The following is a 25520-nucleotide window of genomic DNA, read 5'->3' as shown; positions in this document are numbered from 1 at the left end:
AGTGATTCAGTTTCCCATGCTGTGTCTGACAGTTTTTGTTCACACCATATACATGTTTACATTCATTTCATGGAGGGGAAAAAATCCCCATCTGAACGCTTGACTAAGATCATTCTAAACAGAACTTAAGAGCAGCTGTTTGCACGAAGCAGTGAATCAACGACAAGGCCCCTCTAAAGACTGAACCGCCTCTCAAAATAGTGTCAGAATTGGAAGGTGGGAAAAAAGGCACAGGACATAATTCAAAAGACATCCCTGGTGTGAAATCTGAAGAGAGTCAGCAGAAAGCGGTCTGTGTCGAGAGGACGGTCTCTGTCCTCAACATCACGTTTACCACCCCGTTCTCGCGCGTAGGTTACAGCGAAACAGAGAAGTCCCAGGGAGCGCCGAGCGGACACTGACTCGTCATCAGCATGTGTTGATCTGTTCGCACAGCTGCACGAGTGCTAAACATTTTAACCAGCATACCTCTCTCTATGACTATGAAAGCAAAACATGTCAAAGAAGAACATTAGCTCTAAAACAGGCCGTTTCTCATAAAATATAATGGTTTATTCCTCTGGGTTTTAAGGAAAGGCCGCAGTGTCCTACATCAATAACACAAGGGCTTTTTAAACTATTTTCAGAGCTTGACGGCACCCATTAAATGACACACTGTTGTCAATACCGTTTTAGCAAAGCTGGGCCTAATATGCTTCAGAGGAGTAGTTTTCATTGCAGAGCTGTTGCAGTGGATTGCGTTACCTTGTACAGTTATTCATCATATTTTGTCCACCTCTCCCACAGGATGTTGCATCGTGATTTTAAAAATCACACAACCTTTAAAAAAAATTTGCAAAAATAAATCTTTAAAGCTAAGCTCCAGCGTAAAAGCCGGCATTAAAAAAAAACAAAACTGGAGCATTAGTGGCTCTACGAAAAAACAATCAAACCTTCCTACAGTGCATGTACCATATGAGATCAACTTAAACCTCAAAATCTTTCATTGGAAGGAACTTTGAGTCTCTGTCTGAGACGTATATGTCTTTCACTTCCTCCTTTCTGGGGCTTTAATCAGAACAAGTGATCCTCAAATAAAAAATAAATAAATAAATAAAATCTGAATGCAGATTTGGCTAACTGTCTGCCACCCCGTCTGCACACAATAAACATGGCCTCAGAGTGCTCATTCCAGCCCCAGTGCTGGCCCCTGCTAGACAAAAGGGACAGCAGGGTGCTGTGCCAAATTGACTTGTCCCTAATTTTTTACGCTAATCCTCAATTTTACATCAGGCAGTCCCCACGTTTGATATAACCGATATTAAACAGATAAACGAGGAGACACCCAGATAATCTGTTCATAAAGATGTCTTATCCGCTGACAAGTGGAGATGTCTGCGGATGGCTTTACATATTTGCACGATCAAAATGCTGACAACAACCAATCAAGTGTCATTTCTAAATGTTTTAACGGAAAGGGGAACGCTTAAGCAGCCCATAAAAGCTCAGTACTCTGCAAAATCTGCAAAATGCTGCAACCTATAGATGTTTAATCAACAATGTCACATAGAACTAAACCCAGAGCAGCTGGAAACATCTGCACATGTGCAGAAGAAGAGGCTATTTGACAGTTTTCCCAGTTTATGTAAATACAGTAAAAGGTGACATTGAAAGGTCAGGTTTCCATGGGTCACAGAGGTCATGAATATTTTAATACAACTTTGACCTCATTCAGCTCAGCAGAGTAAAACATTTACATTACAAAGTACAACACTGCAATTATTATATAATCTACAGATGTATTCCCACCCTCTTCATATTGTTTCATTAATCCTCTTAATACCCGGACAATGCATAACGCTGAAAATAAGACAGTGGCTATGGGTGTGGATTAAATGTTGGTGAAGTGACATTTTAAAATCTCAAGGGTTTAATGGAGCCACAAATCATCAACTGGCCATGAAAACACTTTTTTTTTCTAATTTACAGAAGGAGCAGTGCTGTGGGCTGGGGTAAAAATCAATACTCAAAACCGAGCCTCATTTATTCTGTGTGGTGTAGCGCTGGAATTTGGACACTGCTTGAAGAAAGGCGATCACAACAATAAGTAAGGGCTTGAATGAAAAACCAGTGACGTACATAATTTAAAATGAGAATTTTTAAGATTTGTACCAATTCAAAGTCTTTTTCCATATAATTTATAATTGGAAATGTTCAGTAAAGTGTTAAGTTACAACAACATACATTTCTGCTGCTGCACTCTGTATGCACACTGCTGATCTCCTGACATATTTTCTCCTAATTAATGCAACATAAACAAGCAAGCATTAAAGGCGGGCCTATTGTATTAAAGCACACCTATAGATCCCACTAATGTCATTATAGCAGCATCGTATATATCTAAAAGATTTAAATGTTTTCTTGGGCATTTAAAACTTTGAAAATAATAATTTCACGCTGGTTGTCTCAAACCACCACACATTTAAGGAGCGTTTTTATGGCAAATGCAGCATTAGGATTATTTTACTACAAAGAGCACACAAAGCATCCTAAACTTTGTAACAAGTTTCCTACTTCCGAGTCAGAAAAAGAGCCAGACCTTGGTGCTGCCAGTGACTCCTACAAATGAGTAAGTTTATCAGAACTCTCCCAAAATGTACAGATTTAAAAGCATGAATCATCCATGGTAATTACTGGGATAATCTGGCTGGATTAATCTGGATGAGCAAAATGGGCAAAATTTATGGATTCAGCCCTACCAACATCAATCCTGGACCTCCTGGTAGAAGGCTAAAGAGGCTTTGGAACATTCCTGCAGTAACTAAAATACAGTTTTGAATCATTATTACACATCATAAGACAGGTGGGACTGACTACTGATGGGCTTCAACATAAAAAAAATATCAAAAAGCGTGAAGAGCCACTGGTCAGACATAAGAGCAAGCACCTGATGCTCAGCACGAGGGTTAACAACCTGGTCACAGGTCACGCTTCCAGTTCCTCTTCCCAGACTCACTCTACTTGGGATTCACACATTTCCACATCATCTTCCTTCACCCCAACCAAACACACTGCAGAACCAACTCTGCTGATGATGAAGACAACGAAAAGATGCCAGCAAGGGCAACAAAACTTTGTCCAGTTATGACTCTCGGGGATCTGAGAAAGTGGATTTGATGATTACAAAGCCAAAGAGCTGCACTACCAGCTCTAAAAGCATCGCACAGCAAACCTAGATGATATCTCAGACCCAGTCTTTCTCTATTACACTTCACCTAACCTCAATATGAGTCTTCTTTCTTTATCTTTAATCTTATCAAATTTCTATATCTGTGACTTACCAGCAACAGTCTGCCTGCACAGAAAAAAATTAACATATCACCAAATTTAATCTCATGAAATATCAGCTTAACCTCACCAAATCTGTCACAACTGCTACCATTTTCACCATGTGAGTCTGTCTCTGTCATCATGGCAAAATGCGTTCCTGGGAAAATATATTGTACCAGCAAAGGCGGTTTGATTACTTTGGCGGGTGTTTATACATCTGTGGAAAGATGCTGTCAGTGCAACAGAATCACTAATGTGTGAAATGAAGTGATGAAGCTTGTGTAATAGTTGAAATCAAACTGTGGGCAGGAGTTTGAAGATGGGTGCCGTCCGACCCAACAGCAGTAAAGCTGACCCTTGCCTCCAGTTAATGAATGATTTAACAATCAGGTATAATTTCTTAACCTAAACTGAACCAGTGTAAAAGTGCACCAGTTATAAAGTCAAACATTTCCAACTTTCCAGTTTTACAGGTAAAGCCGGTGCAGCCATCTTTTAAAAATATGTTTTTCCGATGCGAGCAGAAACTTTTCGCTTTTCTGTGTCACTCTTCAGTTTACTTCCTCAGGCTAAGCTACATCTTTTACAGGCCACCCAAATGGTGTCCAGACATTTTTCACAGCTTTGTAGGTCATGTTGGCTTTCAAAGTTTAAAGATGGATAAGGTCTGCTTTGTGCAACAGAATCACTGATGTGTGAAATGAAGTGGTGAAGCTTGGTATTGCGTGTGCAAAAGAGCAGTGTGGCGTTCCTCAAGGCTCCATCCTGGGGTCTTTTCCATTCAATGCTCTAGCTCATACAGTGGGGAAATAAAAACAACAAATGCAGCTTCTGCTCTTAAAGATGTCAAATCAGCCCAAATATCTTGGTGAAGTCAAGGACACAGATCTAAATTTTAAGTGCAAGTAAATTAAAACAATATTATAGAGTTAGCCCATTATCACAATAAGAATTCATAAGAATTACAAGAATTGTTCTCAGACTTCAAAAACCTTGATGATCAAGTAAACAAGCTCTACATTCTCTCTGTTCTTGGTTAATAACACATTTCTAGGGGCAATTAAAAGGTGAAACTGTATATTAGTACAGGGAATGTACTTAAAAAAAAAGCTCAATGTGTCTTTTCATGACACCTTCAGCCTTTTTCCTCTTACCTTAATTTTTTTCTACGAAAAGGGCTTTGTGACACCTTGTGTGAAGCATATAAAGAGTTTTGATTTTGAAAGCTTAAAAGCTGCTTTACAGCTTCAATTGTTGTTTTTTTATTTTTCTCAAATGGTGGGCAGAGCTCAAAAAGAAGCCATCTAAGAACAATTTTTACACCACTAACATCTGGAGTACAAGACGCTCTGTAAGTCAAACCACAAACCCCTACAGACAGCAGTGTTTTCAGCCTGACAGTGTGCTCTGGTCCTGCTGAATTTCATAACCGTTTCCCCTGTTTTGGAAATCTAGGGCTCTCGGGGGGGGTTGAGGGCAGAGGTTTAGATAATTTTCACGTTACAACACATAACTGGAAGGGAAAGTGAGGACAGAGAATATTATTGTTTGTGTTTGCAGCTCCGAATTTACAACACCGATTGGTAAATTAAATGGAGCTTAAATTGAAAACACGTGCAAAGCAGTCATATGGTACAGTATAATCACTATACTATAAGAGCATATGCAAAATAAAAGCATCAATTCCTTTAAAAAGTCTATAAGTAGCTCTGAGTAGGTCATAATGTTTCAGGTTTCAGTGTTATTTCTTGGCAGTAAAAGAAAAAAACCGCTTCCTGTGTTCTCGTCTGCTCTCTTATTTAAACAAAAAGATTTTTTAAACAATTTGCATATGTCTTCCTATTATTGTGCTGTAGAAAACATGTGCTAATGCAAAGTATGACTTTATAAAGGTAAAAATATACGGCACACTGTACAGATTTAATTCCATTTGCTTCCTTTTTCTACTGAAGAATATGAATTTAGAAAAAAGAAAATTGATGATTATAAGCAAGTGGAATCCACATATTTTAGCTTTATTTTATATAATCTTTATATGACACGACAATCTTAATAACAATCTTAATTATAACCTTACATTTCAACACGTATTGCATATGAAGTTGCAGCACTAGAGTCTTTTTTTTTCACAAAAACAAGCCATCAGCTCCCAGGGGACCTAAAAAAAGCAGACAACACAAGGCTTCCTGCGCTCACACTTGACTGCAAACCACACTACCAACACTGCTTGTAAATTAGACATGCAATAACACCTCTGCCACAATTAATAGCCAGAAATTCAATATTGTAAACAGGCGATAACTGGTGAATTATCCAGTTTTCATGAGAAACTCAAAGATAAAGCAAATAAAACCGCCCATTTCACAGAGGACTACAGAACAGGATGACATAATAACTCAAACATTACCTAGAAATTCTCCAAATCTCAAACCAAAAAGAAGGCCAGAACAACTTTGATGGTTGATTAAGTGAAAGACCTCTGTAAAAGTTTCTAGGGACGCTTTCATGAGGCTAATTTTGGGTGTTTAGTCACACTGTGAGCCATACACAGCAGCTGTGCACAGCTGTGGCTCAGGAGCCAGAGCGGGTCGTGTGTTCAATTCATTTTTTATTTACATAACACCAGCTCATAGAAAACTACAGGGGAGAGTCCTGGCATATAAACACACAGGGAATGAAAAGAAGGGAGCAGAGAGGAACAGAAGTGCATCATGGGAAGTTCCCGGGCCCATAGTAGCATATCTAAGGGATGGTTCAGGGACACCTGATGAAGCCCTGAGTATAAGCCTTACCAAGGCTATTCTGGTAATCAGAAGGTCAGCAGCTCGATCCACTGCTCCTGCATTAATCTATAACTCATCCTGATTGGGTGTCAAATATAAAGTTCTTAAAACAAGCTCCTGTATGAATGTGCAAGTAAAAATGCATAAAAGCAGTTTGAATGGTTAAAAATACAAACATAATCTATAAATACAAGTCCATTTAATATTGATCTAAATTCAGTTTGGCTCTGTTGAGCCAAGCATTTCTTTAATATTAATATTATCTTTAATATTAACTAGTTAACTAGTATTTACTACTTATTTAGACTCTTTTTCTCCAATTGATCTTTCTGAGTTCATCAACGTGTCTTTTACACCCCAGTCCTACAAAAGTCCTGCGATTAATTAATGTTTCAATCCTAAATATAATCAACTGATCTCCAACTAACAAAAAAATAAATGAAAACAAAATGCTCTTCATCATCACTTCATATATGTTTCAGTGTCTTTCATCAAGGAGCTTTTTAGGGATGAAAATCATGCTGTATGTACATTGTATGAATTATACTGTGTGGAAATCAATATCAAGTGCACCTGGGAATATTTGTTGAACAAGCAGCTGTAGCACTGGCTATGTACCACTGACATTCAAGCTGGCAGTAGTTAAACCGTTACTTGATCCAGCTGCTTCAGCTAATTATAGGCCAATGTCTAACTTATCTTTTAATCTCAAACATTCTTGAAAGAGTAGTTGTAACAGCTAACAGATCATCTGCAGAGGAATGATTTATTTAAAGTCAGGTTTCAGAGCTCATCACAGTACAGAAACGGTTACAAATGTAAAGGTTACAAATGATCTTCTTCTGGCCTCTGATAGCAGATTCATCTCTGCTATCAGAGGCCAGAATACTTTACTACAGTGATTAGAGCATGCTGTAGCTATTGCAGGTACTGTGCCACCGCTGTTTGAATCATAACCATCTACTAGGCTCCAATTTATTTATGTAAATGGAGAGTCGTCTTCACACACTAAGGTTAATTATGGAGTTCCACAGGGTTCAGTGCTAGGACCCATTCTGTTTACATTATACACACTTCCCTTAGGCAGTATCATCAGAAGCCATCGCATGCATTTTCACTGCTATGCAGATAACATCCAACTTTATCTATTCAAGAAGCCAGATAACACACACCAATTAGTTAAACTGCACAAAAGTCTTAAAGATATCAAGACCTGGATGACCTCTAATTGTCATGGTCCTGGGTCGCTGACCCAGCGTTTTGAGTTTATTGTTATTATTTTCTAGCTTCTTCTGATTTTGCATCAGTCCTTAGGGTTTTTTGGTTCTTGTGTCTTGTTATACCCCGGTGTTGTGTTCGTGTCCTTGAGTGTGTGTTTGTAAAACAGTCTGTGTACTTCCTGTTTTACTTTGATGGTCTATGTCTGTTCTCACTGTGTTCAGCTTGTGTCTTCCTGTCATCACATCCATTAGGATCAGCTGTGCTTCCCTCCTGTGTGTCATTGCCTGATTACCTTGTGTGTGTGTGTACATATAGTGGGTGTCGGTCTGTGCTCTTTGTCGGCTCGTATGCATTAGTTTGCATGTGTCGAACTCCAGGCCTCGAGGGCCGGTGTCCTGCAGGTTTTAGATGTGTCCTTGATCCAACACAGCTGATTTAAATGGCTAAATGACCTCCTCAACATGTCTTGAAGTTCTGCAGAGGCCTGGCAATGAACTAATCATTTTATTCAGGTGTGTTGACCCAGGGTGAGATCTAAAACCTGCAGGACACCGGCCCTCAAGGCCTGGAGTCCGACACCCCTGCATTAGTTGGTGTTTCTCCGCGTCTCTCTGCCCTCATCCCGTGTTTCTCCCTGTATGTGGCATGTTCCAGGTTTGTTCTTTAATTTTCCCTAAGTTCAGGTCATTTCTTAGTGCTGTTCTTACCACTCTCGCTTTTGTTTGTATATCACTGGTTGTAAATAAAACGCTCACTCGCATCAAGCCAGTGCCTGCATTTTGGGCCCTTTACTCTCACACACCAGACGGCTTGCCCCGCAACCCGTGACACTAATTTTCTGCTTCAGATAAAACTGAGGTTATTGTACTCAGCTCTACAAATCTTAGGAACATGGTATCTAACCAGATTCTTACTCTGGATGGCATAAACTTGGCCTCCAGTTAATGAATGATTTAACGATCAGGTATAATTTCTTAACCTAAACTGAACCAGTATAAAAGTGCAGCAGTTATAAAGTCAAACATGTCCAACTTTCCAGTTTTACAGGTAAAGCCGGTGCAGATGAAAAGAGGTGAAGCTGCCATCTTTTAAAAATATGTTTTTCCGATGCGAGCAGATATCTTATGGAAACTTTTTGCTTTTCTGTGTTACTCTTCAGTTTACTTCCTCAGGCTAAGCTGCTTCATTTACAGGTCACCCAAATAATGTGCAAACGTTCTTTCACAGCCGCACTCTCATCAACTGTGCTGCAGTGACTGTAGATCATGTTGGTTTTCATCTTGACAATGGCTAAAGAAGTGTTTGGTATTTTACATACCTGTGAACAAACTCATGTGTGTAATTTAGCACTTACATAATAAATGAAAATGCATCTGCATTACTAGATCTTAGTGTCGCACATGCTGCTTTATCTAAAACTGAGGTTATTGTACTCTGCTCTAAAACTCTTACAAACATGGAATCTAACCAGATACTTACTCTGGATGGCATTAACTTGGATGCCTCCAGTGATACTGTGAGAAAACTTGGAGTTGTTGCTGACCAGGATATGTCAAATATGTCGCACTGCTTTCTTTCATTTGCACAATATTTCAAAAATTTTAAAAATCCTGTCTCCGTGTGATGATAACAAACTAGTTCATGCATGTATTACTTCTAGGTCTTGAATAATCAGGCACCATCTTGTTTTAACCATCTTATACTACCGTATCACCCCATTAGAGCACTTCATCCTGAGACTGCGGGCTTACTCTGGCTTACTTGTGGTTCCTAGAGTATTTAAGTGTAGAATGGGAGGCAGAGCCTTCAGCTTCAAGGCACCTCTCCTGTGGATCCAGCTTCCAGTTTGGATTCACGAGACAGACATCCTCTTTATTTTTGAGATTAGGCTTAAAACCCTCCTTTTTAATAAAGGATATAGTTAGGACCCCGAATCCTCCCTTAGTTATGCTGCAATAGGTCTAGGCTGCTGGGGAATTCCCGTGATGCATTGAGTGTTTCTTCTTCCATCACCTTTTTCACTCACTATGTGTTAATAGACCTCTCTGCATTTAATCGTTACCTATTATTAATCTCTGGCTTTCTTCCACAGCGTGTCTTTGTCTTTGTCTTCCTCCCCTAACCCCAACCGGTCGTGGCAGATTGTCCCCCACCCTCCCTGAGCCTGCTTCTGCTGGAGGTTTCTTCCTGTTAAAAGGGAGTTTTCCCTTCCTACTCTCACCAAAGTGCTTGCTCATAGGGGGTCATATGATTGTTGGGGTTTTCTCTGTTTTCTTTGTATTAATGTAAGGTCTTTAAGTTGCAATATAAAGCACCTTGAGGCAACAGTTGTTGTGATTTGGCGCTGTATAAATAAAACTGAATTGAATTGAACTTTCCATTCAGTCTTAACACATCATAGCCAGAGTATTGTAAGCTCCATACTTCAGTAAACTTTAATTATATTAGTGATTAGTGAACAAGAAAAAGATAAAAAAGAAAATGCTGTTTAGCATCACTTCATATATGTTTTAGTGTCAGAGCTTTTTAGGGATGAAATTATATTGTATGTAAACTTTATGAATTGTACTGTATGGAAAACAATATCAAGTACACATGGGAATATTCACTGAACAAGCAGTTGTAGCATTTAGAAAATTTAACACTTAGATTTCTGTCTCAGTAACTGTTAAATATAATGCTGCATAAAGAAATGCCTAAGACACTCCAACAGTAAAATTTAAAATGTACTGTATTGCACTTGTAACCACTGTAAGGTAGAACGGGTTTACTGCTAACTGCAGAAGATGAAATGTGGGCGAGCACTAAACATGGAGAGTGCAGAGTTTAACAACAAAAATATCATATTACTAATAAACGCTGCAAAGTGGGACACTTTAATTATTTTGTAAGATAATGATATTTTCTTAGTTGAAGCAATTTGAAGACTGTGTGCTTACCTGCCGGCTCGGAGAGTGTGGCCTCTCCCATCTGTTTGTAAGGGTTGAACTTGGGCTTGGGGGCGACCACAGGGGCAAACTTCTTAGGTGCCTGCTGCTGCGAGACGGAGATGCTCGCACTACCCAAAGATGGAGTGGTCTCCATCCTGGCAGTCACCTGTCCTGTCTGCTCACTCGCTGGGTTCCACATGGTTCTAAGGAGGGGACACAGAGTTATTAAAAGTCAGGAGCTGCAAACTCAAGAGTGATGCATTAAGTAAAAGTGTGCTGCAGGGACAACAAATTTAATGGGTGGGGTGTAATGTTAACTATGACAAAGCGCAGGTTTCTCTGCATGTTTACTAGATGAGGAAACGGAGACAATGCAGATTTTACTTCCCAAATTACAGCCTGCAATGGCAAGAAGGAGCATTAATATTGTTCACATGACAAAGAATGATGCTAAGTGTATGGATACCAGTTAAATTGGTAAAGCAGTAATAAATTACTACATTTACATTATTATTTCTTCACTTTCTGAACTTGTTTTGTAAAACTAATTGTAACACAGGAGCCCACAGACGTTGCGCCACTCTCTCTGAGTGATGTGAAAAACGAGTAAGGTCCAAAGTAAGACATGCTAACCAGGTCAGTTCTGAAGTATTGTGATGTAGAAAACAACTGTGAAGGACTGTCAAGTAAACTAATGATGTTAATAGAGCAAACCCCAACCATAGGTTTAAGGTCCACCAACATGTGGACCTTAACCGGATGAAGTAAGCACGGCTAATATCAACCACAGTCGGCAAACTAACATTGCGTGTGTTATAGATGAAGCAACGACCACACAGCAACTAAAATATAATTTCATAACATCAATAACAATTTAAAAATGCTCTTAAGTATTTAAAACTCATGTATTGCGATCAGGAGTGTTCTACTTATAGTTGGTTATTTTTTTAAAATTAGTCACCAGGAACATCCCATCCCATGAAACAGAAACCCTGCCCTTAGCCTGACTGCGCTTTCACCTTTGGCTGACATTTGGCAACAGGATGGGTGCACTAGCCATGTGTGAATGTTAGCAGTGCTTGTATGAATACGTGTGAATGAGTGGAAAGCGCCATATAAAAACCAAATCCATTTACCATTTGCTTTTGTCTTTGTCTCCAAACATCCATACCTAGCCCTGCAAGCACGACTAATAATCTGAATATTTACCCCCAGCTGTACATGACAGCAGTACGAACTGTACTTTTACTCACATTCTTTAAATTGCTCAAGTTCAATGTGAGTTTGACAGTTTCAGTGAGACCCGACCTGCTGCATTAAACACCTTCTATGTGTCACCACTTCTGCTTTATAAAAGAGGTGACCGAGGCCACTGTATCCACATGCAGCACAAGTTACACTAATTATAAGCGTACACAGATCACGTCTACTTTTTTCCTCCCCGACGACTGAGTCTGCTTGAAAGCGGCTGGCAGAATTACGCTGTAAAACGAAAAACAAGGCAATAAACAGCGTGTTCTGACATGCAGCAAAGTGTCCGATTTAATAAAGTAACAACAAGCGTTAAAGTCGAAAGGAAATCACTTTGAACTCTGACTCTGAGCCTTCGCTTTCTTTACTTGCACACTTGCTTGCGATGTCGGCACGAGATCAACAAATCAAAAGAGTGATATGAGAGACAAAGAGCGGTGAAAACAACAAAGTACTTTAAAAACAAAAAGACTTTGGAAGAGGAAAAAGTATCGAAAAATGCTGTAACCCTGATGTAACCATCAATGATTTTTTTTGCGTTGATGTAGCTGTCAAAAATGAGATCAGATGAGTGTTTGGGAATGACAGAACAATGATCCACAGTCACGCACGCACACACACAAAAAAAACAACACTTGACTACTTATTACTTAATTTCATCTTGTTTCTGTTGTCTTTGTTTTTCGGAGGGTGCATGAGAGTCGAACTTATCAAAATGTTCCAAAATGGCACCAAGTCTAACCTCTAACCGATGGTTTTGTTTAACATGCATGTCGGTAATACAGTTCCAGTGAAGGGAAGACCACCACAGAGTGGAGGAACTTGCAGCAGCTGAGGACACAAACCTCCAGTATTTCACCATCGCATTCTGAAATCACTTGAAATATTTGAACTATTTATACGGCGCGCTTTTCCCCATCCTTCTTTTTGTTTGTGTTTGTTGTGCTGTGTTCTGATGTTTTTACTGTTTATTATCCTCACTCTGACTGATACAGGGTTTACATTCTTTCTCCGGAGCACAGCAGTAAAAGCCCACGCACAATCATCTTTTAATATCTGCTCAAATCCCTGCTCCTCCTGCCGTCTGAATGGTTCTTACTTTTGATTCCCCCCCCCCTTCTCCCTTCTCTCATGCTCTTAATGCTACAATTCAGACGCTCGCTGGTGTCTCACACCCACCTGTCCTTTCAATGCAAATGCTTTCATTTCCCAATGCTCAAATGGCTAACAAAATAAAAGATGAATTGAAAGGAAAAAGGAGGGAAAGAGAAGAAATGATCTTAGGATGTGTGAGTAAGACTCAATATGTGACATCCTGAAAGGAAAATTTCTGTGTCAGTGTGTGGTTGCATTCTTTGATGATGGCAAATAATGCGCAGCGGGGCGTCGCTTTATGGATACTGGGCCCTAAAGTGCACATTAAACCCACTCACATCTGTTATTTTAAATAAAGTTTCTGCAAAACAAGTGACTTCTGTGCCGTTCTGAGCGCACAACACAGAAGCCACTTCACTGATGACTTCAGCATATAATCATTCCTGTGATTCATAGATTACGTGTGTGAACAGCTAGGCTTATAAATTGCAGCGGCCTTCATTTTAAACAGAAAATCACGAGTGCACTGAAATAATAATTCAGGACTGGCCTCAAATAAAAATCTCTGATTGTGTTCAAAAAAATGTGACCTCTTTTAAAAATAGTTTAATAACAGTGCTCTGGATTTTTTATATTTTTTTAAAGATTTGTTTGTAGCACGAGCGCCGTGCGATTTTAACATTTCAGGGCTGCAAAGCGAAGCCGCTTCCTGGATGCTTTGGAGACTGTCTGGATGGGAGTGTGCCGTTTCATAGCAGCACTCTTCCTCAGCAGGTCTTCTCGCAATCTTTTGTGCGCTACATATTAATTGACTATGATCAATATGGTTCAGTGACTTGTGATGCAGTTTACCCCGGAGGCACCCTGGCGGGGGTTTTTTAAGCTCAAAAAGGCTGCATACGGGCGTGTCACACGTATGCGTACATTTCAGCATTTCATCTGTCAAATGATTTTTTTCCCCCTTCCTTTAAAACACGAACAAATAAACTATTTGAAAAACACACACTCACTCTATATGGCTTTAAGTGCCATTATTTTATCCATTCAAGGTCTACTCTAGAGAGCAGTTTATTTCAGAAATGTACTTCAGCCAGTCCAAAGCTACTCCTTTGTGTAAATAACAGAAGACTGGCTTTTTCACAGATGAGGTTGAGGGTGGAAGCAAACAAGCCACATCTACTGCAGTGGCAGCTTACATTTAAACCTGTCTAATAAACACTCAGTGCTGATAAAGGACCACGAAAAGTGGCAAGGAACTCCAGCAGAGCCCGTTATATGAAGGTTTGAAATGGTGACATACGACGAGACACAAAATATAAGAAAAATACAGAGAGAGGAAAAGGTTTCCACATCTAACAACTGATCTGATTAGCATTAGAGTGCATCCACTATGACATGCGTGCATAGTGATTATGATTTTCAGTGACAGAAAGTGTTTAGGCCAGTCTTTCCCAGCGCCTCATCTCTGCAGAGTCGGTACAGAGTAAAAGTTATCAGCTATGAGCCACACACGACTAAAGACGCTTAAACCAGAGGTCTTCTTAAACTGTTAGAAGACACGAATGTGGAAGATCAGTGTGTTAGATAGGGGTGCGGTTCCCTGCTGCTGGCCCTGTGTTCACCACAGTGTGATTACAATTGTGTTTTAACTGTGCTGCACCTCTTGTGTAGTGCTGTACAGCTTAATAATGTGTATGATGAATCATTAGTGCCAAATGCAATTAGTAGTTGCTGTGATGTATTTCTATAATTTTACTGAAGCTTTATTAAGGTATGTGGATGACTGTATCTTTATTATGAACTGATTTGTGACTTGGTGAACCAAAGGCAACTTTCCACTCATACTGAAGATAAAGGTTTTCTCTTCTGTTCTATTCTAATCCTTTAAAAATGCATTTAAAGGGTAACCTGTGTGGGCTGTAATAATCAAATTCAGTATCAGAAATATGGTTATTACATATGATCATCCTAAATACATCCAGAAGTATTCCCTGTAGTGCTGATTACACGATGTGACACTGATACAGTGATTAAATGATGGTTATAGTGTAACGGGTATTTTATTTATACCTGTGTCTGATTTGCCTCCTTTGCGATGCCCCACCCTCACTTGTTTCACTTGTTTTTTGTGATCACTTTATTCTGCTCTGCACATTACTTTCAGGTCCTCTCTCCAGGAGCATTTTCCACTAACTGGTTTAGCTCCTCCTCCTTTAAGACCAACTCCACATCATTTAGGCCAGCTTTCTTCCGATTGGCTGCCCCTCACAAATAAAGTTTAAATGACAGGTGGGTGGGGCTTCTAGTAGGCTGTAAATCCCACTCAGTGGCATCATACGGATCCAAGAAGAGACAGAAAATGCAGGGATTACTCAATATAAGAAAATATGTGATACCCTGGTTATGTTTAATATTACCACCAACCGTTGGAACAGCAGATATATCACAAAAAATAATGACAAACTATCACTTTTTTGGCCGTCACCCTGATGAGGCACTTTGTGCAATTCCCTCTTCTCCCTCAAGAAGTGCTCGTGCAACTCTTTCACACCTGTAACTGCACTTTGTTTTGTACAATCAGGGGAATTTCCCTTTCAGCTTGAGAAAGTGAGGGGGTTTATTTTGGACAGACCATCAGTCGATAACAGGTAGACGAACATATTCACGCCATTGCAGTTTCCATCACACCCACACTCTACACCACAGTCTTTGGACTGTGGGAGGAAATAAAAGCAACTAGAGGAAAACCACACAATTACAATTTCTGCAGTACAGGACATACGTATATGAAGGTTTGCTGTAAACATCTTCTGACTAAACACGTGGACCAATTGCAATTCCTACTTCAGGCCTTTCTCTACCATAACAAAGGTCTGTGGATTTTTCTTTTGAGCTCCTGTCATTTAATTAGTTGATCACAGCATCGCCCGTCTGCGCTTCTGTACCACCTTTTATGTGTTCTGGAATAAGAATGTACACAAAAAGTGCAAGAAAAGGTGTAAATGAACACACAAAGCTAACCAAAACACAGTGAGGAATCACATCGAAAGTGCACTCGCAGTCACAAAAACACTATTGGAGCTCATGGAAGGAAAATCAATTCTGGTAGCCGGGGCAGTTACAGGATGACTCACAAAGCGGTGACACCGTGTTTAACAGTTTGTTTTATGGGGGCACGGCAGCCCGGCTGTCTTCTCACAGCTGTTCCGCTGCACTTTTACAGCTGTCATTGAGGAACTGCTGCAGGTGCTTCTGCTGCATTAATCTTTCATATCCACCAAGGAAACTATCAAACAAAACCATCCAAAGAGGACCACTGAGAAAGCTGAATTCTAACATAATATGGCAAGGTTCAGAGATTTTTTGGCGAGGAAAAAGGATGACATGCTTTCTAGCAAAAACTCTTTTGAGGCTGCGAGCTGAATCACATGTCGAAAACCTATCGGAAAAAAAAAGATAAGAAAACACACACACACACACACACACACACACACACACACACACACACTGTTCACAAGCTTCTGTTTTTTAAAATGCTCTAGCAGCTTCTACATCGCAGTTTTCGACAGCTAAAAAAAACAAAAAACTGAGGAGAGTAAAGCAAAGCATCATGGCCTAGGAAACCAGTGCATTGGTATTTGATAATGCAGTTGCGACTGTGGAAGAAAATGGATGGATGGACAAAAACTCAAAAACTTCACTGTTACCTTGTTACTTGTTTTACTACTGCTCAATATCGACTGGTTGTACTTGGAAGGCGTCAGGTATCAGTGCGTACCAGTCTGAAGTTATTTTGACTCATGAAATCTACACCTGGAGCCATGAGAGTAAAGTCTGCAATAGGCACGACCACAAATTGTATATAATGGATGGACGTGCCCACTGTCACTTCAAACATTGGTTATCAAAGTCTTGTTATGTGGGTTTGAGCTGAGTCTTTGAAATAAGATGTGATGAGATCTGACTAAGAAAGTGATGGGACACTATAACTCATGCATTTGCCAAAGGTGACTTGTTAATAACAAGCTACGCCGTGCTTTATGTTTTTGATGCTAATGAAACTATTATTAAGAAACAGACATTATTTTCTTAAAATAGGACATGACACTGGAGATTTTAAACCAAAAACTTAACAGGAAAGTGTTTACTGAGGTCACACATCAAGGGAACCAAGAGCTGTTTTTTTCCCCTCATAGACTTCTATAGAGAGCCGGCCTGAGGCATAAGCAGACTTAGCAGCTGCTTAAGGCCCCACACTAACAGGGGGACCCCAGGAGCACGCAAAATGTCACACAAGACAAGTTGTTTGTATATTTTTGTGTACACAGAAAGATGTTAGTTAAATAGAAACCTCAAAGTCTATGCAATGAGATGATGTATGAAACCAAAGGCAGCAGTGCAGTAAAGCCATGTTAATGGCTTTGTAACATATATAATGTACAAATGATGGCGCATGGACATACTAACCATCCATCCATCCATCTTCTTCCGCTTATCGCAGGGGCAGACCCCGAGATACTTAAACTCTTCCACTTGGGGCAAGAACTCGTCCCTGACCCGGAGTGGGCACTCCACCCTTTTCCAGCTGAGGACCATGGCCTCAGATTTGGAGGTGCTGATTCTCATTCCCACCACTTCACACTCGGCTGCGAACCGTTCCATGGCGAGCTGGAGGCAATCACCCGATGAAGCCAACAGAACCACATCATCCGCGAAAAACAGAGATGAGATTCTGAGACCATCCAAGTGCAAGTCTTCCACCACCACTAGAAATTCTGTCCATAAAAATTATGAACAGACTTTGTGACAAAGGGCAGCCCTGGTGGAGCCCATCACCCACCAGGAACGAGTCCAACTTATTGCCGGCTATGCGGACCAAGCTCTTGCAACGGTTGTATAAGGATTGAATGGCCCGTAGCAATGGGCCAGACACCCCATACTCCCAGAGCACCCCCCAAAGGACCACCCGAGGGACACAGTCGATTGCTTTCGACATACTAACCCCAAATCAATTTCTGCTTAAGAACTCATAAAACCTTGGGCTGGTTCTGCTTCTATACATTCACAATTCTTTTTAAAGTCAGAGGAGTCGCCCCCTACAGGCCATTAGAAAGAATGAAGATTTAACCGCTTGGACTTTGGCTTCGGTATTCAGATCTGGAACCGACGTCAGTCTATAGGAAGGACACAAAAGACCACTTACTAAGCGCTTAAACACCTGACCTTGCACATGACAGAATTTTTTATGAGGGAGCTGGAAGTTCACAGACGGTTGAATTTTTCGGAAAGGTTTGCATGCATGGCATCTGTAAAAATGGCTTTTAGTGAGGTTATTAACAAAAAAATAATATGAATTAAAATCACAATTGGTGCAGGGTTTTAATTGAACCCTTTTTACCCCAAACAGTTACAGAATGTTTTCACAACCACTGACGTTTTGTGCATTTTGATGTTTGACACTCTTAAAACTGTTCATTTTCCGATTTTTCGCATTAATCTACGTACACTGCTTCTCAACAACAAATACAGAAATAATGTATTTGCATGAGCATCCAGATGAGCATATCTTTATAAGAAAAGAAAACTAAGATATAAAGGGCAATTACGCTGGTTTCCGCCTCGGTCTTTGTCCCATGAGTAGAGTTCAGGCAAAGCTACACAGATCTGGTTCACTGGGCACCAATCAAAACATTACTTCAAAAAGACACTACAGAGACGAAGAAGGAGATCCACTTTGGCTCGAAGATTTTTCATACTAAATAAAGAGGTGGTTGGCGACTGGGATTAGCACTCACGGTTCGTGACGCAGTGTGCGGAGGATCAGCCATGCGAATGAAAATGCTTTAAAAATTAAAGGTTCCCATCTGCAGGAGGTTGTTGCTGAGTTTTTCCAGCACTGGACCTGCTCTGCTTTAGAGGGCTGGTTGAATAGCTGAACAGGTTAATGCGACATTACACAAACAAGCACTCGCGCTCTACGTTCCACTGTTTGGAAACAGGGAAAAGCAAAGAGTTAAAGTGGTCATTACGGATCCGGAAATGTTTTGTGCACAAGGGTAAATATTTGAAGGTGCCAGAAGTCTGACACCATGCCATGCTGGCATATTAATAAAAGCAAAAGGCTGTTTTAGACCTCTTTCTAGTGTTAAAAATTTAATAGTAGAGGAGCAATAGCAGTGTCAGGGCATCAGAGGGCTGGGTAAGTCAAACATCGTGTTCTGAAACATAGACACGGCAAACAGTACAGCTCCACGACAAGATCATCTTTCATTACCGCTGTAGGCAATTCAGTCATTTCTCCATTCGTTTTAGACCAAACGTGCTCTATTTACGTCAGCATAATTGATTAGCAGTCAATAAAAATACAGGAAATTAATCAAATATTTCTTGTTATAGAATATTGTGCTGCAGGAATGAGTCTTAAACTATGAAATGATATGTTCAATAGATTTTTTTGAATGTATTTGACATATTCTATTTGGCTAGAATCCTGACATTCCACGATTTCCTCTACATTGCAATCACCAAACAGTGAATTACTTTTGTTGCATGGCTCAAAGTAGATGTTTACTAAAAAAGTGGTTAAAAGAGGCTGTCGAAGCTGACAGGGAACATTCACACAGGAGGTTAGCGATGGCGACATTGAAGTCATACAACTGTGGTGTAATTCATTTACAGCCTAACGTTAGCATTTCGTGTCTTTGTGATTGCAGTTATGCTTAAAAAGCAATCATGAAAATTTTTGTAACAATTACCTTGATGAAATAAAGAGTTGAGTAACACGTTTTTAGTCCTCACAGGGACTATTTTATGAAATACCACAAAAGATAACAAAACTCTTGTTGGATTTTTGTCATGGAGTCATGGCGATGCAAACACCTGGCCTGGGCTGCATCACTTAAACCTCCTCCTGAAATAACTTCTCTGCTTTACAATATCACAGCCAAGTGCTACTTGATCGATAAGCAATATCATAGAGATTCGAATACTACTGCTTACCCTTAATTAAGCCGTTGTGAAATTACAAAATACTTGCATCATCATGCTACTCCCTAGCATGACCGCTTCTCTTATCTCATCACCAGATCTTGCATATGCCTTATATATTTAGCGGTTTTTTAAAATATATACATAGTCACTTTTTTATATTTACTGTATAAATAACTGCATGCTTGTTCTTTTTACACCTGAAGATGTAACCACTCTGAAGTTTTGTCATACATAGTATAAAGACAATAAAAGGCTTCTAGTTGTAATCTAACACAATCTGTTGCACTCTGTGTTGCATGGAGTATTTTGCTGGAATTTCCTGTAATTTCTTCCGGGCATTATCACACTGTGACCTACAAATAATCCAGCTGACAAGTCTGGGTTTTTACTGTGTGTAAATGTAATACTCAAAGTAAGGATGTACTTTTCTAGACAAGACAAGCAATTCTCTGCACTTAAATGTCAGGCATTACTTTATTTTACTTATGCTTGGGAAGCATGTATGGCATGGATTAGGTCGAGTAGAACATCTCTGTTAATTCCCAGCACAGTGAGAGGTCTTGGTAAGGCCCCCCAAGGGGTAAAAGAAGAGGCCAGTATTTTAATCTGATGGTGGTGTCAAACATTTTCTATTTTTATTAGGTATTTTTGTTTAAATGTATCAAGGTTAAGCACATTACATCTTTAACAAAAGGCAAGAAGTCAATACCAATCTGCGTATTGTCCAGTTTTTTCCTTAACATCTTTCAGCTGCGTCCTAACAATGGATACCCCAATATGTTTGCACCTTACAAGTTCACTAGTCTGCTCTGAACTTGATTCCCTGCAGCTGTCAGTACTGTCCAAACAGTGTAACAAGGCACAATGTAAAGAACAATACTTCCAAGCTCCAACGCAGATCAAAGGGGAAAACAAAGAATCTAAGCACCGCCTGATCTAAAATACGTATTTGAAATATTGGCTTTGCAAATGTTTTATGAGGTGAAAATCAATTGAACAAGTCTGATACGCATCAAGGAAACGCAATGTGTGTGTATGTGCCTTCCAACCAAGGTTTCAAACTAAAACATTTTTTGTTTCTTTTCTGGTCTCGAAGGTGTTTCAAATTTCTCATTTTGTCCAACAAAAAGCCAAAAAGTCTCAAGAGATCTTATGATGATTTAAAAACAAACAAAACAAATGGGCAGTTGAGTAAATGAGGGTTTAAAGTGAGACTATAAATGGGTTATTCAGCTGGTAATTGGTTATATTTTATTTTATTCGATTTAAATTGAATTATTTACTGTCAATAAATAACAGTTTTCCTTTCCATTTCCACTAGTCTTATATTTACAGCATGGTGCTGTGTTCTAAAAACACTTTTTGTCACTTAAAATATTTCATGTAAAGGCCACATGTCTTGTGGTAGAAGTCGAGATTTGCCCCACAGCCCCTCTGGGGTCTGGTCAAGAAAAGTTTACAAGAGAAGCCATCAGACTAAAACTAAAGTTGTATCCTCAGAGTCACAAAAAGGCCTAAATTAACTGTGAGGAAAGAAAAGGTCTTCGGAGGTCTTGATACATTACTGTGAAATAACTTCACGTCCAATACGAGCTGCAATCTGTCCTGTTTCAACACCTGCTGTAAGTCAGTCATTGCACCAGCGCTTGACACAAACCGGCCATGACAAAGGGGACTGAGGAGGCTAGCAGGCAAAATCACCTTTTTGTTGTGTCAAAGCAAGTATGCTCAGAGCTCGGGGAAGAAGAGGGTCCCGATCACAACTCATCCAGTCTGCACTCGGACGCAGATCTGACGAGAGCTGGCAGACTCTGGTTTGACAAAAGCGAGCAGGCAGCAAGTTTTCCCCAGAGATGCAAGAGCAAACTTGTTGGGCGGGTTGCTGCAACGGGTATTAACGGTTCCTTGTCTGCTTCTACACTAGGCGCGCTCTCTTTGTTTGACATCTACCAACAAGAACCTTCTGCACACAGCAGTTTGACGTGTCTGTGGATTTTAGATTTTTTAAATTATTTTATAATTTTATCACTTTTTGGAACTTACAACACATGTCTGGTACACACTCAATTTTAAAAGAAAAGTATCGCTCCATTTGAACAAGGCCAAGAAATTTCAGACCTGTTTATACAAGCGATATCAGAGTGTCACTGTAAAGCCTCTCATAATTAGGCTAATTACACAGAGGGATAATATGAAGGTTAATCAAATGATAAACATGGCAAATACCGATTTGTTTTCCCCATTAGCTATTGTGAAGAGCCCAACCAGCTGATAACCATTACAAATGAGATTTGGAGCTGTGACTACTACAAAGACGAGCAACCCCCATCCCCCATCAAACACCCTGCACAACCACCCTGAGCAACGAAGAAGAAAAAAAAGGTGCTCATGGGGGGGGGCATGGGAAATGAAAAGGTCGCTTTGCTGTTTTCAGTTAATCGTTTTGAAATCATCTGAAATGTATTCAAGCAGGAGGGATCTGACTTAAGACCCTTACAGCAGCAGCCTGGTTACAATACAGAGTGTGTCTGTAGATTACGATCCTCAGATTTTTCTCTCAGCCAAAGAAAGAATTTCAAAAAAAACTGTAAACCCACAATCTGAGCAACAGCTTTGCTGTATTTTATTATTTTTTTTTAACTTGCATTTGTTTGTGGTGAACGCGTCTGTGTAAATGAACAAAGCCCAGAGGTCAAGATGTCAACGAACCACAAGCAATGCAAATAACAACACGTCATAAAAACCATAAAGACACGTGCAAATCACAAACGCTTTATTTCTGAGAATAAGCCAAAAGATGCATAAATAGATGCAAAATCCTTAAAAGCAAATGCAAAAAACACCACTCAAGCGATAGAAAATAAGCATTGCACTCATAGCACGACACTGTCACTTACAGATATATCAAAGTTTCGGTTGTTAAGCTAGCTGCGCTAACATCAACAGTGATCTACAGCTTCATCTTTACCTCAGACATTTCAAGTGTGAAAACCTGCACTTCCTCTCAAGTGCACTCAAGGCTTTTTTGGCTATAAAAAACAAGGCAATCACCAGAAACTCCCTTAAAAAATTCAAATTTTTCATTTTAGTCTCTCAAATTTAGGTGTGTGGCTGATAGGTGTCCTCACAAATAGAGCTGTAGCTGATCGTCATCTGACAAGCCGCTGACTAGAATCCCTGAACTAGATGTTTAGACTGTGTCTGAGCTAATGATACCTTGTGGAGCATTTTCAAAACAATTATCTGAAAAATAATTTGGCTTCTAATAAGTCTGTCAAGCCAAATTATTTGTCATATTCGTTTATGAGTGAAATTCTAGTGTTATTGTTACTCAGTACTAATTAGCAGGTGCAGGTCTTGTGTGATGCACCTGTACATTTTGTGACTACAGCTTGTTAACCATGTTTGCTAGCCACAAATTGATCATTTGACACTCCACCCTCTCATGCAAATGTAGTAGCTTCTGACTCCAAAAACATAAAATGATGTGGCTTATCAAATGGTAACGTTAAGGTTTCAACAGTGGCTACATCAACTGTTATATACAGTCTACGCATGTGAGTGGGTGTATCTCGAGAAAATGACGGGAAAATGTCAACAGAGAGAGACGAAGCTGTGACCAAGAATCACAAAAGGGCCACAAAGAGATACAAAAGAATGAGAGATAAATTACAGCAAAGAGATTACGTCAAAACCACAACAAAGACAAGAAATGTGACCAATACGTGAGCTAGATCAACTGCAAAGAAAGAAAATGGGCACAAAACAACCTCAAAAACACAAAAATAACATCAAAGACACGTCAAATGACACCCAAAAAAAGACACAAAACGACCACAAAAGTTTCGTAATGACGCTCCATGACCTTGTTACTGGCTGTGTTCACACCGTAGGATCCTTTATGTACCTTAAGCTTCCAGTGCCAAGGTCTTTATCCACTTGCCACTGAGGGGTTTTCTTTTTCTCATAACTGACCTTAAACAGTGATTTTTAACAGCATTTCTCTTCACAAGGATTCATAGAACATTGAAAAACCAATGTCTCTGCACTCTCTCTGGTGCCACCATATCTTTGAAGTTTTTATCTGTGCTTAAAAAACCCCCAAATGTACTATTCATGCACAAACAAGAGGCAGAGAGAGAGTTTAAAAGGTCAAAACACTTACTGAGAAAATTTAATGTTTGAATACGCTCTCTAAACTTCCTTTGTACTCAGGAGTGGCATCATTCATTTGCTGAGTTTCAGAATTACAGTATAAAAGAAAATTATACTTCTGCATGATGTGGGCATATAAATACCCACTGATTCCACTGGTTAACGACTGTTTGCTAAAGTAACAACTTGCAACTTCCTAACATGATCTGCATGACTTTTTCTGAACAGCTGTTGAGTAGTTTACTTGAGTTGTTGGCCTTTGCTCCCTAATGACAGCAGCACAACTTTTCTGTAAATATGTGAATCTGAGTTTAATGCTGACTGACAGCTTGTATTGGCTTGGGATATATCAAATAGAATTGGATGGCTTGCATGACTGGAGTATGTGCTCCTTGATACTGCAAGTGGTAAGATGCGACGTCTCAGGAGTTTATCTTATCTCAGTCTCAGGAGGTTACTGACTGACAGCTGTAAATATATCACAACACAACCTTAACCATCTCTCGCATACCTCTGCGGAAGATGGCAGACTTAAAAAATAATATTTGCATCAACAATAAACAAAGAAGACATCTTTATATATTTTATACTTTCACAAATCAATGGAAAACAACAGAAGCTGATCTACCAGATGATCTTGAGAAACTGTACATATGGACGGATGGCACGAATACCACACCTCTAATAGCTTTAATGCTTTTTCGCACAGGTGTAGCAGCATTATCTGAGGCATGACATGAGGTCGCATTTGCAAAATTCACCGACGGGGTGGAGAGTTCTGCGGCTGAACTTTGAACAATGCAATAATTTATAAGCGATGGTGTCACCAGTTCATTTCACTGGTCACCGATATTCCACCGAGAAGCAGCGCAAATTAGCGCCTCAAAATCGAGCAGACCTGGCGAGGGAGCGAGTCATCTGCTCACTAAATATTTGAACTTTTAAAAACTCTTAACCAAAGGACGAGGCCGGTTCAGACATCAAAAAAATCCCAGCAGGAGTTTTATTCAATGCAGGACTATTTATCAACCAGGTCTTAGTTTAGTTTAGTTTTTTTTTTTTTTTTATCCTGGAATAAAAAGTTAAGAATTCACACACAAATCACAAATTATCACTAATTAGCATGAAACGTCTTTCTCATATTTACGTTTTTTTCCAATTAATTTGACTTCAGAACCCTTATTCCAACAAACCAATCCTTAAAACAGGAAGAAAGGTTTTAGAATGACAGAAAGGAAAGTATGGAGACTGCATACAGAGGACTGTCTCCTGTGAGAAACTTACCTTCATTTTTTTAATGTATGTTTTTACTCACGGTTATTGTTAGGTTTAAGAAAACCAAAAGAGTTGACAGACTGAGAAAAAGGTCATGCTTTCACAACAATACGCACATGTTAGAATGCATTTCAAAATGCCCTGGAGGCAAAAGCTCCACAAGTCATAAAGTTATGACCTTTATGGTTTCCCACTGGCAACAATTATTTTCTGTCCACATCTAAGAATCCTTGAAAATCAATTTCTCAATGAATTTCTCACTATGAGTAATGAAGTCCAACATGAAAACAGGTGAGCTTTGAGGATGGCTTCCCCAAAGTTAAACATTTTTAACTCCTTATGCGGTCATGAATAAGAAGTAGTTCTCAGCGACTTTCAGAAAATTAAACTCTCAGCAAGGACATCATTAGCTTTAGCCTTTTTATCTGCAAAATGCAGTGCTATAGTAAATACCTTTCAGCGGGAAGCACTGGAACTCTCCCAAAGCATTAGACTCTTTAAATCTTAAATG

The 25520-nt window shown here is 39.6% G+C and overlaps 1 protein-coding gene across 4 annotated transcripts in view; it reads right to left on the bottom strand.

Moving 5' to 3' along the window:
- Positions 1–25520, bottom strand: part of lpp (LIM domain containing preferred translocation partner in lipoma) — a 179246-nt gene that overhangs the window by 104197 nt on the left and 49529 nt on the right. For all 4 annotated transcript variants that reach the window (XM_025902823.1, XM_005451220.4, XM_005451219.4 and 1 more), the window contains one exon: positions 10253–10446. In XM_025902823.1, the coding sequence (XP_025758608.1) occupies positions 10253–10442 (190 nt within the window). In that variant the 5' untranslated portion in view covers positions 10443–10446. The remainder of the gene's footprint in view (positions 1–10252; positions 10447–25520) is intronic.

This window comes from Oreochromis niloticus, linkage group LG23, assembly GCF_001858045.2.
Source record: "Oreochromis niloticus isolate F11D_XX linkage group LG23, O_niloticus_UMD_NMBU, whole genome shotgun sequence".
NCBI lineage: Eukaryota > Metazoa > Chordata > Actinopteri > Cichliformes > Cichlidae > Oreochromis > Oreochromis niloticus.
Note: the sequence above shows the minus strand (reverse complement) of the source record. Positions and strands in the feature narration are given on the sequence as shown.